The sequence below is a fragment of the Tachyglossus aculeatus genome, chromosome 17 (assembly GCF_015852505.1).
Source record: "Tachyglossus aculeatus isolate mTacAcu1 chromosome 17, mTacAcu1.pri, whole genome shotgun sequence".
NCBI classification, from domain to species: domain Eukaryota; kingdom Metazoa; phylum Chordata; class Mammalia; order Monotremata; family Tachyglossidae; genus Tachyglossus; species Tachyglossus aculeatus.
The window spans coordinates 52,816,351-52,830,378 of record NC_052082.1 but is presented as its reverse complement, the minus strand read 5'-3'; the positions used below and the strand labels follow the sequence as shown (position 1 = coordinate 52,830,378).

General features: G+C 57.7%; 1 protein-coding gene across 3 annotated transcripts in view; it reads left to right on the top strand.

The window, feature by feature from the left end:
• Positions 1–14,028, top strand: part of MYO1C (myosin IC) — a 40,409-nt gene that overhangs the window by 20,088 nt on the left and 6,293 nt on the right. For 2 of the 3 annotated variants that reach the window (XM_038758952.1, XM_038758954.1), the window contains exons 2-19: positions 4,369–4,524; positions 5,062–5,177; positions 5,927–6,125; positions 6,422–6,502; positions 7,035–7,214; positions 7,533–7,631; positions 7,771–7,884; positions 7,999–8,070; positions 8,196–8,315; positions 8,568–8,650; positions 10,642–10,747; positions 11,636–11,716; positions 11,967–12,058; positions 12,523–12,617; positions 12,821–12,867; positions 12,979–13,059; positions 13,361–13,466; positions 13,717–13,834. In XM_038758952.1, coding sequence (XP_038614880.1) covers positions 4,369–4,524; positions 5,062–5,177; positions 5,927–6,125; positions 6,422–6,502; positions 7,035–7,214; positions 7,533–7,631; positions 7,771–7,884; positions 7,999–8,070; positions 8,196–8,315; positions 8,568–8,650; positions 10,642–10,747; positions 11,636–11,716; positions 11,967–12,058; positions 12,523–12,617; positions 12,821–12,867; positions 12,979–13,059; positions 13,361–13,466; positions 13,717–13,834 — 1,946 coding nt within the window. Of the gene's footprint in view, positions 1–2,261; positions 2,323–4,368; positions 4,525–5,061; positions 5,178–5,926; positions 6,126–6,421; positions 6,503–7,034; positions 7,215–7,532; positions 7,632–7,770; positions 7,885–7,998; positions 8,071–8,195; positions 8,316–8,567; positions 8,651–10,641; positions 10,748–11,635; positions 11,717–11,966; positions 12,059–12,522; positions 12,618–12,820; positions 12,868–12,978; positions 13,060–13,360; positions 13,467–13,716; positions 13,835–14,028 lie in introns of those variants that run through there. The other variant, XM_038758953.1, reaches the window with a different exon arrangement.

Sequence of the window (14,028 nt, the reverse complement as noted above, 5' to 3'; positions counted from 1 at the left end):
GTACTTCCCAAGCGCTTAGTACAGTGCTCTGCACACAGTAGGTGCTCAATAAATACGATTGAATGAATGAATATTCACCTTCCCATCCCAAAGTATATATGTGTGTATCAATCAGTCGTATTTATTGAGCCCTTACTGTGTGCAGAGCACTGTACTAGGCGCTTGGGAAGTACAAGTTGGCAGGTGTGTACCTCGCTTTCTCCCAACCCTGCCTCCCTCAGAGCTCCGCACTCCCCCCCACCACCTCCCCTTCCCCATTGCCCTCCCTCTCCAAGGCCCAGGGCTGTTGTTGTTCTGAAGTTAATTAGCCATTTCTTCCTAATGAGGCTCCAGCAGCTGCTTTTCTCTTCCTTCTCCTGGGGTGTGTGGGGGTTCAGACCAGCTGGGTGGAGGGCAGGGCCTGCCCCTCCGGCCCAATCTGGGAAGAACTGGGGCAGAGGAAGGTGGGCAAGGGGGAGTCTTCTAGGTGGGCAGGGAGAAACCCAGTTGTACATATCTACCTCCTCCAGGAGGCCTTCCCAGACTGAGCCCCTTCCTTCCTCTCCCCCTCATCCCCCTCTCCATCCCCCCCATCTTGCCTCCTTCCCTTCCCCACAGCACCTGTATATATGTATATATGTTTGTACATATTTATTGCTCTATTTATTTTATTGGTACATATCTATTCTATTTATTTTATTTTGTTGGTATGTTTGGTTTTGTTCTCTGTCTCCCCGTTTTAGACTGTGAGCCCACTGTTGGGTAGGGACTGTCTCTCTATGTTGCCAATTTGTACTTCCCAAGCGCTTAGTACAGTGCTCTGCACATAGTAAGCGCTCAATAAATACGATTTTATTTTGTTAGTATGTTTGGTTTTGTTCTCTGTCTCCCCTTTTAGACTGTGAGCCCACTGTTGGGTAGGGACTGGCTCTATGTGTTGCCAATTTGTACTTCCCAAGCGCTTAGTCCAGTGCTCTGCACACAGTAAGCGCTCAATAAATACGATTGATGATGATAGTAAGCGCTCAATAAATACGATTGATGATGATGATGGAGCGAGAGAAGGGAAGGGGAGTCCAAGAGGTCGCCGGGCTGACCATGGAGGCCGAAGAGGCAGGGTCCCAGGGGCTGGACGGAAGGAAGTTGGACCGCAGTTTGGGAAAGACGTGGGACGAGGGAGGAAAGGGGGGGCTAAGGTCACAGTGGAGCCCTGGAGTGGGGGGCTCGGGCCTGGAATGGAGGGGTCACTGGCAGAGCCGCCCTCCCGCTCCGGCCGCTCCGCCCGTATTTGGACATTTCTATTTTTAGCTTTTCCCGGGACCCGGCGGGTGAGGAGGGAGGAAAGGAGGGAGGGAGGAGGGACGGGACAGCGGGGAGAAGGGGGGCGACCAGGGGCCCGCAGGGATCACCGCCCTCCGCCTTGGAGACGGGGCCGCAGGGGGGTTTAGGGGCCCGTGGGGGAGCGGCCGGCCAACAGGCCGGGCCTCAGTGAGTCAGTGGCTCCCCTGGAAAACCGGAGTCATCATCATCATCATCATCATCAATCGTATTTATTGAGCGCTTACTATGTGCAGAGCACTGTACTAAGCGCTTGGGAAGTACAAATTGGCAACATAGAGAGACAGTCCCTACCCAACAGTGGGCTCACAGTCTAAAAGGGGGAGAGAGAGAACAAAACCAAACATACCAACAAAATAAAATAAATAGAATAGATATGTACAAATAAAATAGAGTAAAAAATATGTACAAACATATATACATATGTACAGGTGCTGTGGGGAAGGGAAGGAGGTAAGATGGGGGGATGGAGAGGGGGACGAGGGGGAGAGGAAGGAAGGGGCTCAGTCTGGGAAGGCCTCCTGGAGGAGGTGAGCTCTCAGCGGGGCCTTGAAGGGAGGAAGAGAGCTAGCTTGGCGGATGGGCAGAGGGATTGGGGGCATTCCAGGCCCGGGGGATGACGTGGGCCGGGGGTCGATGTGAGGAGGGGGCGGCCCGGGGCCACCGGGGCTCCCCAGGCCTGGGCCCACCCCCCTCAGTCACCCCAATGGGGGGTGGGCCCCATCACCCCACTCCCAGCTCAGTCCTCTCTGACCCGGGGGACCCCCCTCTCCCCGGGGAGACCCCCCACCCACGGTGTCACCCTGTCGTCGTTGGTCTGTGTGTCTCTGTAAGGGAGAGGAGGGGAGGGGTGGGGGGTGGGGGGGGCGGTCCCGGCCCCTCCCTCCCCCCCTTCCCTCCTTCCCTCCCTCTTTCCCTCCCCCCTTCCCTGGCTGCCTCCTTGGCGGGCGGGCCTTCCGTGCGGCGGAGCGGGCTGCGGGGGCCACGATGCGGTACCGAGCGGCGGTGAGCGGGGGCGGGGGGCCCGCTGGGGGTGGGGGTGGGCGTCGAGGGGGTCCCCGGCCCTGCTCCTCCCCCATTCCCTCCCCCATTCCCGCCGCCCGGCAGGAAGTGGGGCGGGGCCGCAGGAATTTCGGTGGAAAAATGTCCCGGCGGAAAGTTGTGCGGGGCAGGGGGGGGAGGGGAGGCACAAGGGGGTCTCCCCAGCCCCCCCATCTTACCTCCTTCCCTTCCCCACAGCACCTGTATATCTGCTTGTACATATTTATTACTCTATTTATTTTGCTTGTACATATCTATTCTATTTATTTTATTTTGTTAGTATGTTGGGTTTCGTTCTCTGTCTCCCCCTTTTAGACCGTGAGCCCACTGTTGGGTAGGGACTGTCTCTAGATGTTGCCAATTTGTACTTCCCAAGCGCTTAGTACAGTGCTCTGCACATAGCGCTCAATAAATACGATTGATGATGATGATGAGGGCTGGGGGAACCCCGGAGGCCGGGCCCGGGAAGGGAGGGCCCCTTGGGGGCCACCCTGGGATCCAGGGGCGTGTCGGGGGGCTCAGCTTCGTCTCCCCCACTCCCCCCCAGCCTGGTGGTCAGAAGATCAGCCCCGCACCCTGGGGGGTGGGGGGTCCCCATCCGGGCCTGCCCCCTCCCCCCAGCCTTGAGGCCGGACCGTCGCTTCAGCCCCGGGACCCCCTCCCACCTTGCCTCTGGGGGGAGAATAATAATAATAATAATAATGATGGCATTTGTTAAGCGCTTACTATGTGCAGAGCCCTGTTAATAATGGCATTTGCTAACCTCTTACTATGTGCAAAGCACTGTTCTAAGCGCTGGGAAGACCTTCTCCCCCTGCTGCCACCCCAACCCCTGGGCTGAGTGGGGGCGACTTTCCACCCCCCCTACCCTCAATTCCCGCCCCTCGTCCTCAGCTCACCCCGCCACCCCCAGCCCTTTTAATAATAACGATGGTATTTGTTAAGCACTTGCTGTGTGCAAAGCAAGAGAGGGGCCTTTGCGAGCGAGCGGCCCAGCCAAACTGGCCAGGGTGTGTGTGTGGGGGGTCCCCTCTTCTTTGCCCCCTTCCCAATCCTAGCCCCCCTCCGTCTCCCAGGCCTGGCGTTTGCCCCCCTGGCACTCCACGATTCCCTCTGCCAAGGTCTCCCGAGGCCCATCCGGGCTTGGAGGCAGCTGTGTTTTCTGATGAAATTCCCCTGCCGACTAAGGACTGGATACGCGGGAACATTAGCTAGTGGCTCCCCCAGTTCAGCCCTCCCACCCCCACCCTGCCCGCAGGTTCTGTGGTGAACTGGCACACTGGTATGTGGGGGAGCACTGAGGGGAAACCTGGGTAGAAACGAGGGTAGTGCCAGGGGAATCTTGGCTTTGGGAAGGGCTGCATCGGGGTCCTAAGTTCTTGTTCTGGGGGATCCCATCACTGCCTAGGAGGGGGCGGCTAGCTCAGGAGCTGGAGGGAAGGATGGGCATTGGGCACTGGGCTTGGAGGAGCAGGGGGCTGGGGGCCCATCCAGGGTGCCAGGCCTGGTTCAAAATCTCCCCTGGATATCCAGGAATGACCTCAGAACTGGTCCTGGCCTGCGGGTAGTTGTGGGGTGGGGACTACCGTGGGGTTGCGGGCAAGTCAGCTCACAGGCCGAGTTAGGGGAGTGTGAACCGTCTGCCCATCTGACCAGAACGGGGAAGCGACTGAGGGATTAAGACTAAAACCCAACTGTCTCCAATGGCGTCTTCATGGGTGAGAGTGGGTACCTCCTCAGCTTGGCCACCACCCATCCTTCACCTCTCCGTTCCCCACCGGGGCTGGCCAGGGGGCTCCCCGTTGAAAGGGCGAGGTAGTTGGCAGTCTGTCGCCTGGTGGCTGGGAGTTGGCCCTCTGACACAGGACGGACATGTGAGAGCCCCGCTCCTGGGGTCAGTGACCTCTGAAGGGCTCACCCATGGCCCCGGTTCTCCCCAGCCCCTCACAGCCCTCTCCCACCCCCCGCATCTCCTCACCCTTACTCTTGGCCCGGCCGCTTTCCTCGCAGGCCCTGGGCAGCGACGGGATCCGGGTGACCATGGAGAGTGCACTGACCGCCCGGGACCGGGTCGGGGTCCAGGACTTCGTGCTGCTGGAGAACTTCACCAGCGAGGCGGCCTTCATCGAGAACCTGCGGCGGCGCTTCCGGGAGAACCTGATCTATGTCAGCGTGGGACCCCTGGGGGAGGGTATCCCGGGGGCTGGGGGCTTTCTGGGAGATCCCCTGCCCGCCCCACACCCTGGGCCAGTGACGGCCAACCTTCCTGATCCCAGACTCCCCAGTACCACCCCGACACCTTTCCCATGACCTCCTGTGACACCTTCCCCTGTGACCCCCAACATCTTCCCCTATGACCCCCCACCAGAATCTTCCCTTACGGCCTCCCCCAACACCTTCCCCCATGATCCTCCCCTGTGACCCCCGACACCTTTCTCTGTGACCCCTGACATCTTCCCCTATGACCTCCAGCGTCTTGCCCATGACCTCCACCGACATCTTCCCTTATGACCTTCCCCAAAACCTTCCTCTGTGAGCCTCCCCTCTGACCCCCTGACACCTTTCCCTATGACCCCCAGGAGCATTTTTCCTTTTGACCTCCTTGACACCGTCCCTGAGACCTCCCCCCGTGATTGCCCTCGACACTTTTCCCCCGTGACCCACCCCTGAGTCCCCTTGCCCCTCTCTGCCCCCTCCCCTCAGACATACATCGGTCCCGTCCTGGTCTCCGTCAATCCCTACCGCGACCTCCAGCTCTACACTCGACAGCACATGGAGCGATACCGTGGGGTCAGCTTCTATGAGGTGCCCCCGCATCTGTAAGTGACACCCCACCCCCCCCAACAGCGTGAGCTTGCTCCCTCCACCCCTGCCAGGGTCTGGAATTCTCTGTCTTCCTCAGTCCAGCCTCCTGCCTCCTCTCCCAATCTGCAGTCTTTACTGAGCCGTAACTCTAAACAGAGCACTGTACTAGGTGGTTAGGAAAAGAATGAGTAAAGATCATCTCTGTCCTCAAGGGGCTTGAAAACAAGATAGCCAGTTGAGAGCTTGAAGCCAATGGTTATGATTTTTTTGTTTGTTACAGAGGGAGACAGAAAGCTGTCGGAAGCTTGAGGGGAGAGATGTGTCCAGTTACATTTTAATCAATCAATACTATACATTGAGTGCTTACTCTGCACAGACCACTGTACAAAGCGCTCGGAAAATACGAGTGAGATCCCTGCCGTCAAGTAGCTCATAGTCTGGTTGGGGAGACAACGACTTCGCTCGATCAAGAGTATTTATTGAATGTTTACCGTGTGCAGAGCACTGCACTGAGCGCTTGGGAGATGACAGTATGGTTAGCAGATACCATCCCTGCCCTCGAGGAGCTTATGATTTCTCAGGAAGAGTTTCTGGCTTCTCTTATAATCTCCCAGGCCCTCTCCCCCGTCCTTAGTTTTGTGGACATGGATTCGCCCGAGTGTCCCCTTGTACCTGCGTGCCCCTCCCCGCCACATCCAGGCCTCCCCCGGCACCTGTCACTGAGCCCCCCCCCCCCCCGTCTCCCCCCCACCTCCCCTCCCAGGTTTGCCATCGCAGACACGTCGTACCGGGCGCTGCGCATGGAGAGGCGGGACCAGGCCGTGCTGATCTCAGGGGAGAGCGGGGCCGGCAAGACCGAGGCCACTAAGCGGCTTCTGCAGTTCTACGCCGAGACCTGTCCTTCCAGCGAGCGAGGCGGGGCCGTGCGGGACCGGCTGCTGCAGAGCAACCCTGTGCTGGAGGTCAGGGGGCCTGGCGACCGGGTGGCCGGGGGCTGGAGCCACTGGAGGGACGGGGCAAGGCCGGGCCGGATCAGCTGCTGCAGAGCAACTCTGTGCTGGAGGTTGAGGGGCTGGGGCCGGGGCGTTCAGAGGATACAGCCCAGGGGGGTGGAGACCCTCCTATCCCCAAGGTTGACTTCAGTCGCACCCTGGCCTCCGACATTTGACCTGGTGATGTGGGGGAAGCTGGAGTATCCCTTGGGCCCCCCAGCCCCCCTCAAAAGGTGTCCCTTCCTCTGTTCTCCCACTTCCCCCAGGCGTTTGGAAACGCCAAGACCCTGCGCAATGACAACTCCAGCCGGTTTGGGAAATACATGGACGTGCAGTTTGACTACAAGGTGCCAGCGGAGGGCAGAAGGGGAAGGACGTGGGTCGGGGAAACCTGGGGATGGGTAGTCCATCAATCAGTTGTATTTGTTGAGCGCTTACTGTGTGCAGAGCACTGTACTAAACACTGGGATGAGTACAATGTAACAGAGTTGGTAGACTCATTCCCTGCCCACGGTGAGCTTATAGTCTAGAGGACTGTCGGCTGGTTCAGGGGGTAGTCCAAGGAATCCAGCCCTGGCTTGTCCCTCACTGCCCACTCGCCCAGGCCCAGTTTGGGGCTTTCGGCTGGTGGAGGGGGGTTGAGCCGAGGGACTCGGCGATCTGGAAACCCCTCTCTTGACCCCCCAACCCCTTTTGGACACTCCCGCCGTGGACCTGCATTCCTTCCCCGTCCCAAAGGGCCCGAGAACTCCGTGACCCACCTAAGGTGGCCCCGTGGGAACCCCCTCGCCCCCTGATCCTGCCGGGGCATCCTTGTGAGCTGTCTCCTCTTCCCCCCCACCTCCCACCCCCTGGCCCTGCTCCAATGAATCCCTCCAGGGCGCTCCTGTGGGCGGGCACATCCTCAGCTACCTGCTGGAGAAATCCCGCGTCGTCCACCAGAACCATGGGGAGCGCAACTTCCACGTCTTCTACCAGCTTCTGGAGGGTGGCGAGGAGGAGCTGCTGCGGAGACTGGGCTTAGAGCGCAACGCGCAGAGCTACCTCTACCTGGTCAAGGTCAGGGCCAGAGGGATGCAGAAAGGGGGACCCCCACCCCCACCCCCCGGGCCCCAGAGGGATCCAGTCAGTCGTATTTATTGATTGCTTACCGTGTGCAGATCACTGTTCCTTAGAACACTTGGGAAGGTACAATAGAACAGGGGTGGCAGACCCGTTCTCTGCCCACAACGAGCTTACAGTCTAGAGGGAGAGTCAGACATTAATATCAATAGAGAAATTACGGATACGGACATAAGGACTGTGGGGCTGAGGAAGGGGATGTGTCCGGACCCCGGTAACGTTTCACCCCTGCTGACCCGACCCCATCCGCCCCAGGGCCAGTGCGCGAAGGTGACGTCCATCAATGACAAGAGCGATTGGAAGGTGGTCCGGAAGGCGCTGTCCGTCATGAATTTCAACGAGGATGACGTGGAGGTGAGATCCGCCGCCCCCTCTGCCTGCCTTCCCAGTTTTGGGCCCTCCCCTCCGGACCCTTCCCCGAAACACACCCTCCCCTCCCCGGGACTCCTGACGCCCTGCTCCCTATCCCCCTGGGATCGTTCCCACCCCCTAGGACCTGTTGAGCATCGTGGCCAGCGTGCTCCACTTGGGCAACGTCCACTTTGCGGCCAATGAGGAGAGCAATGCGCAGGTGACCACAGAGAACCAGATCAAATACTTGGCCAGGGTGAGTGACCCGGTCCCTTGGGGGGAACCGGGAGTCAGAGGGCCACATTTGGGGTGGAGGGAGGAGCGTGTTCGGACCCAGGGTCGCGACCTCTGACCTGTTTTTGGCCGGCAGCTGCTGCGGGTGGACGGGGCGATGCTGCGCGAAGCTTTGACGCACAGGAAGATTATCGCCAAGGGCGAGGAGGTAAGAGTGGCCCGGTGGGGGGAAGCAAGGGACGGGGCAGTGGGATTGTGGAAGGGGAGGGCCTGGGGGGACTGAGTTTTGGCCTCCGGATACCCAGTCCCTCCCTCCATCCGTCCCTCTTCCAGCTCCTCAGTCCCCTGAACCTGGAGCAGGCTGCGTATGCCCGAGATGCGCTGGCCAAAGCTGTGTACGGACGCACTTTCTCTTGGCTGGTCAGCAAGATCAACAGGTCCCTGGACTTCAAGGTTAGACCACCCTTCCCCACCTCCACCTCCACCAGTTCCTCTTTTTGAGCCCCCCCACATTGTGAAAACCTCACCCCCCCCCCCTCCACAGGAACCTGGCTTGTTAGGGGGGGCAGTGGGATGGAGGCTGGGGGCAGCAAGCGGGAGAGGAGCCAATGACGGCATCAGGGAGCTGAGGACAGGCTGCCGAGGGGCACTGGCCATCCCAAGGGGCCCGTCGGGCGGGGGCAGCGAACGTGACTCTCATTCCAGGACCCCGAGAGCCCCAGCTGGAGGAGCACCACAGTCCTAGGGCTGCTGGACATCTACGGCTTCGAAGTTTTCCAACACAACAGGTCAGTGCTCTGACCCAGTCCCAGCCCTGTCAATCAGTCATATTTATCGAGCACTTACTGAGCACTGAAGCACAGAGTTGGGAGACACATTCCCTGGTCACAACGAGTTTACAGTCTATCAGCATATCTCTCCCTCCCTTCTCCTACCTTTCCATCTCCTGCCCTTCCCTTCTTCCTTTTCTCCCCTCTCTGTCTCTATCTCCCATGTCTCTGCCTTTGTCCCTGGCCCTCTCTCATCATCATCATCATCCCTAGCGGTACTTATTGAGCACCTCTACTGAAGGAGCACTCTCACCCACCTATCCATCCTTCCTTCCATTCTTTCTTTAATCTTCTGTAAATAATTTTGTACCTGTTTCCCCCACTAGACTATAAACTTCTTGAGGGCAGAGATCACCCCTTCTAACTCTGTTGTACATTCCCAAGCCCCTAGTACGCTGCTCATTGTAGACTCTCAATACTATTAGTATACTACTTAGTATTAGTAGTATTAGTATTAGTAATTAGTATTAGTATTGTATACTAATAGTATACAATACTATTCATTGATTAGTTGATTGAGTGAGCACTGTACCTAAGTACGGTGTATTCAGTAGGAATAAAAGACCCAATACTTGCCTTTAAGGAGTTTGCAATCTAACGGGAGAGGCGGACAGTCATAAAATTATTTGAAAATAGTGGGATCAGGGGAGTAAAGTGGAGCTACAGCTATAAGCCCACTGTTGGGTAGGGACTGTCTCTATATGTTGCCAATTTGTACTTCCCAAGCGCTTAGTACAGTGCTCTGCACATAGTAAGCGCTCAATAAATACGATTGATGATGATGATGATGATAAGAAGGCAGAGAATGGAAAGGGGAATGAGTGAATGCGTTGAATAAAAAGTGGACTATAGGAATTGGACTGTGCGTAAATCCCCGCGTTCCTTTAGTCAGCTCTCTTGGAATGCGGGGATTATGCTACTGACAAATGTTGTCGTTTTCACGCCTTCACCAGTGCTATGTGCCTGCACACAACTGTTTCTTCCAACACCACATCCCACTACATAGTAGTAATCCGGTATTTTTTAAGCATTCACCTTGGGCGGAGCCCTGTGTTAAGGTCTTGGAAGAGTGGAAGAGCAGACCCGGTTCCTGCCCTCAAGTAGTTTACAGTCAAAGCAGGGCAGATAAGACACTAGAGTTTTGGGATGGGGTGATGGAGATTAATCAGAAAATAGTTCCTGGGGGAGGTAGGATTTTAGGAGGGCTTTGAAGCCAGGGGAAATTTTGGTTTGGGGATTTGAAGGGGGAAGAATTTCCAGACCAGGGCTGGGGGGAGGGGAGGAAGGGTGTGAGCAATTGGCTGGGGGAAAGGAAAGTCAATTGTCATCATCATCAATCATATTTATTGAGCGCTTACTGTGTGCAGAGCACTGTACTAAGCGCTTGGGAAGTGCAAACTGGCAACATATAGAGACAGTCCCTACCCAACAGTGGGCTCACAGTCTAAAAGTCAAGAGCGAGGCACAGTGGGCTCGGGAGAAGCCAAGAGTGGGAAATGGGGAGAAGCCGATAAAGAGAGCGGACAGGAAGAAGAGAGCCAATCGACAGCCTTGAGCTCAGTCAATCAGTGGTATTTACTGAACATTTACTGTGGGCAGCGCACTGTACTAAGAGCTTGGGAGAGTACAGTAGTAGCAGTAGTAATATCAAGCACTGTGTGCAGGGCATTGTACTAAGTGCCGCCCTCAAGGAGTTTTCAATGCAGCTGACAATCTAGGTGATCTCTAGGCAGCAGGGTGAGGTGTGGGCCGAAGGGAGGAAGGCCGGCGGCTGGGAGACCGGTGAGGAGGCTGAGGGTTAGGGTCGTCCGGACTGGAGAAAATGAGAGCTTGGATCGGGGTGAGGGCCCTTTGAGGGAGGAGGAAGGGGTGGATCTGGGGGAGATTGCGCGTCCTCTGCCTTCCTCCCCGGGCTTCTGCTGGCCTCAGCCCCGCCTCTGTTTTGTCAGCTTCGAGCAGTTCTGCATCAACTACTGCAACGAGAAGCTGCAGCAGCTCTTCATCGAACTCACGCTCAAGTCGGAGCAGGAGGAGTACGAGGCGGAGGGGATTGCGGTGAGCCCCGGGCGTGGGGCTGGGGGAACGGACCTGTGCCTGGGAGGGCTGTCCCCTGACCTCCCTGACCCCCCTGACCCTCTCCAATCTGTCAGTAGTAATGATTGAGCACTCACTGGATACAGAGCACTGCCCTGAGCGCTCCAATAGAATGAAAAGACAGCATCCTTGCCCTCAAGAGCTTACAGTCCAGTCAAGAGGAGACAGGCCCTAATAATAATGATAATGATGGCATTTATTAATCACTTACTATGTGCAAAGCACTGCTCTAAGCACTGGGGAGGTTACAAGGTGATCAGGTTATCCCACTGGGGGCTCACGGTCTTAATCCCCATTTTACAGATGAGGGAACTGAGGCCCAGAGAAGTTAAGTGACTTGCCCCAAGTCACACAGCTGATAAGTGGCGGAGCTGGGATTTGAACCCATGACTTCTGACTCCAAAACCCATGCTCTTTCCACTGAGCCATCCCCGCTTCTCTTACTAGTTGTGGTGATGATTATTATTACGGAATTTGTTCAGCGCTTACTTTATGTCCAGCACTCTTCTCAGCCCTGGGGTAGAGACAAGTTAATCACGTTGGACGCAGTCCTTGTCACACGTGGGGCTCATAGCCTAAGTAGGAGGGAGAACAGGGAGTGAATCCCCATTTTACGTCGAGGAAACTGAAGCCCAGAAAAGTGAAATGACTAGCTCAAGGTCACACAGCAGGAGAGTGAACGCTTCAGTGGTAGGAGCAGTCTGGCTCTTTGTCACGTGACCTCCATCTCCCCACGTCCTTGGGCGTCCCTCCGCCGGGTCCCATCGCGTCTCCATCTCTCGGGATCTCCTGGCCTCCGGATCGGCCGGGTCCTGGCTGGGCTGATGCGAGTCTCTCCCGGAAACGCAGTGGGAGCCGGTTCAGTATTTCAACAACAAGATCATCTGTGACCTGGTGGAGGAGAAGTTCAAAGGCATCATTGCCATCCTGGTGAGTCAGAGACCCTTCCTGTGGACCCCCCCGACAACACTCCCACCCCTAACCCCTGCAGGTCCCCTTCCTTCCCCACCCCCGGCTTCAGTGTAAACTGGCCCTCCCCCAGCAAAAGAAGAGTCTGCTCTGTCCCAATCCATTCTGTCCCCTGCCCGTCTCCCTGTGGGGGTCCCCACACTTCCAGATCCACCTCCCTCCCAGGGTGAGGAATGTCCCCCCACCACATGCCTCCCCTCTCCCGACCCAGGATGAAGAATGCCTGCGCCCTGGGGATGCCACAGACCTGACGTTCCTGGAGAAGCTGGAGGAGACGGTGAAGCACCATCCACACTTCCTGACGTAAGTGGGCCCGGACGCCAGGCTCCCCACCTGCTCCCCACCTCTCCGGACCAGCGCTCCTTCCCTCCCTCTAGCCGCCCCCTGTCAGTACCGGGCTCAGAGCTCCGGAACCAACCGGATCACCTCTGGGAAGCTGGACAGAGGCAGCCCCCCACCCCCTCAGACCCCCACTGGCCTCCAGGAGCCCTTTCTTGTCTGATTTAATCAATCGACTGATCAGTCGTATTTATTGGGTACCTACGGCGGATAGAGCACTTTATTAAAAACACTGGGGGGAGAATACAGTAGAACTAGTAGATGTGATCCCTGCCTTGGAGGAGCTTACAGTCGAGCAGGGGGAGACAGCCTTGAAAATAAATTACAGAGAGGGGGAATAAAAGGGTATGAAGAGAGGGACGGCAGGAATTGCGATGATGTGCCTGGCCCCCTCTCCCGTGACTCTGCCCTCTCTTGAACTCACCCAGGCACAAGTTGGCCGACCAGCGGACGCGGAAGTCCCTGGAGCGAGGAGAATTCCGCCTGCTGCACTATGCCGGGGAGGTGACCTACAGCGTGACCGGTGAGTCGGTCTAGGGGGAGGGGTCACCCATTTCCGGATAGCCGCCCACTCACCCGGCCCCTCCTGGCTGCAGGTGCCCTGCCCCCCTCTGCCCCTCCGGGCCCACCGCCCCCGGGTCCCTCTGTCCCCAGACCAGGCGGACGGGCAGGAAGCCAAGAGACCTCCCCTCATCAAATGTTTTTCTGTCCCCTTCTCCCCGTCAGGGTTCCTGGATAAAAACAATGACCTCCTCTTCCGCAATCTGAAGGAGGTGAGTGATCGGTCCTCAGCCCCAGACCCGGGCGAGTGGGTGGAGCACGCTCAGTGGGAACCTCCAGCCCCCCCCCACACCCCAAATTTTCTGACTCCCGCCCCACTCCAGACCATGTGCAGCTCTGAGAGCCCCATTCTCAGCCAGTGTTTCGACAGGAGCGAGCTCACCGACAAGAAGCGGCCGGAGACGGTATGGAGGCGGGGAGGTGGGAGTTGAGCGTGGGCCTGTGAAGGGGGTGGGGGTGCATGGTGGTGGGGCCAGGACCGAGGGGTGAGTTCAAGTCTCTCTCTGTCCCTCCGACATCCTGCTGCTCCTGAGAGTGCCCCGGCACCCCTTGGGCCTTGGGGCCTCCTTAGTGGCCCCCCTCACCCCCTGCTACTTTCTGACATAGCCCTCCCAAAATACCCCCACAAATATCCCCTCCATTCCCCCCTCGTCTTCCCCCATATCCCCCCCGAATGACCCCCTCTGACACCCTGACTGTGTCTAGGCCGCAACCCAGTTCAAGGCGAGTCTGTTCCAGCTCATGGAGATTCTCATGTCCAAGGAGCCAGCCTACATCCGCTGCATCAAGCCCAATGATGCCAAGCAGCCAGGTGGGACCTCTGGGATCCAAGCTACTCCCTCCCCATACCCCCAGGATCCTAGCTGCTCCCCTCCCTACAGCTCTGAGATCCCAACCAGCAGCTCCCCTCCCCGGTCCCCCCCGCGACCCCAGCCGCTCCCCTGCCCAGTCCCCTGAGATCCCAGCCGCTCCCCTCCCTGGTCCCCGGGGATCCCAGCCATTCCCCTTCCCACCTTTGTGGTTGGCTCCTTCGGCCTATCTGACCACCCCTCTCCCTCCAGGCCGCTTTGATGAAGTGCTCATTCGGCACCAGGTGAAGTACCTGGGGCTGATTGAGAACCTGCGGGTGCGGAGAGCTGGCTTTGCATATCGGCGAAAATACGAGACCTTCCTGCAGAGGTGGGCAGGGTGGGGGCCGGGGCGGGGGCTGCGGAGGAGTTGTGGGGAGGGGGTAGTTGTGGGGGGCAAGGGAAGTGGAGCTGAAGGAAAAGCTGACGGGCTTTTCTTACCAGCACAAACTCAAGGCAGCCGGGATGCAGGGAAGAGGTGGGTGGGTAAGTAGTAGTGTTTATCAGTGCTTACTGTGTGCAGAA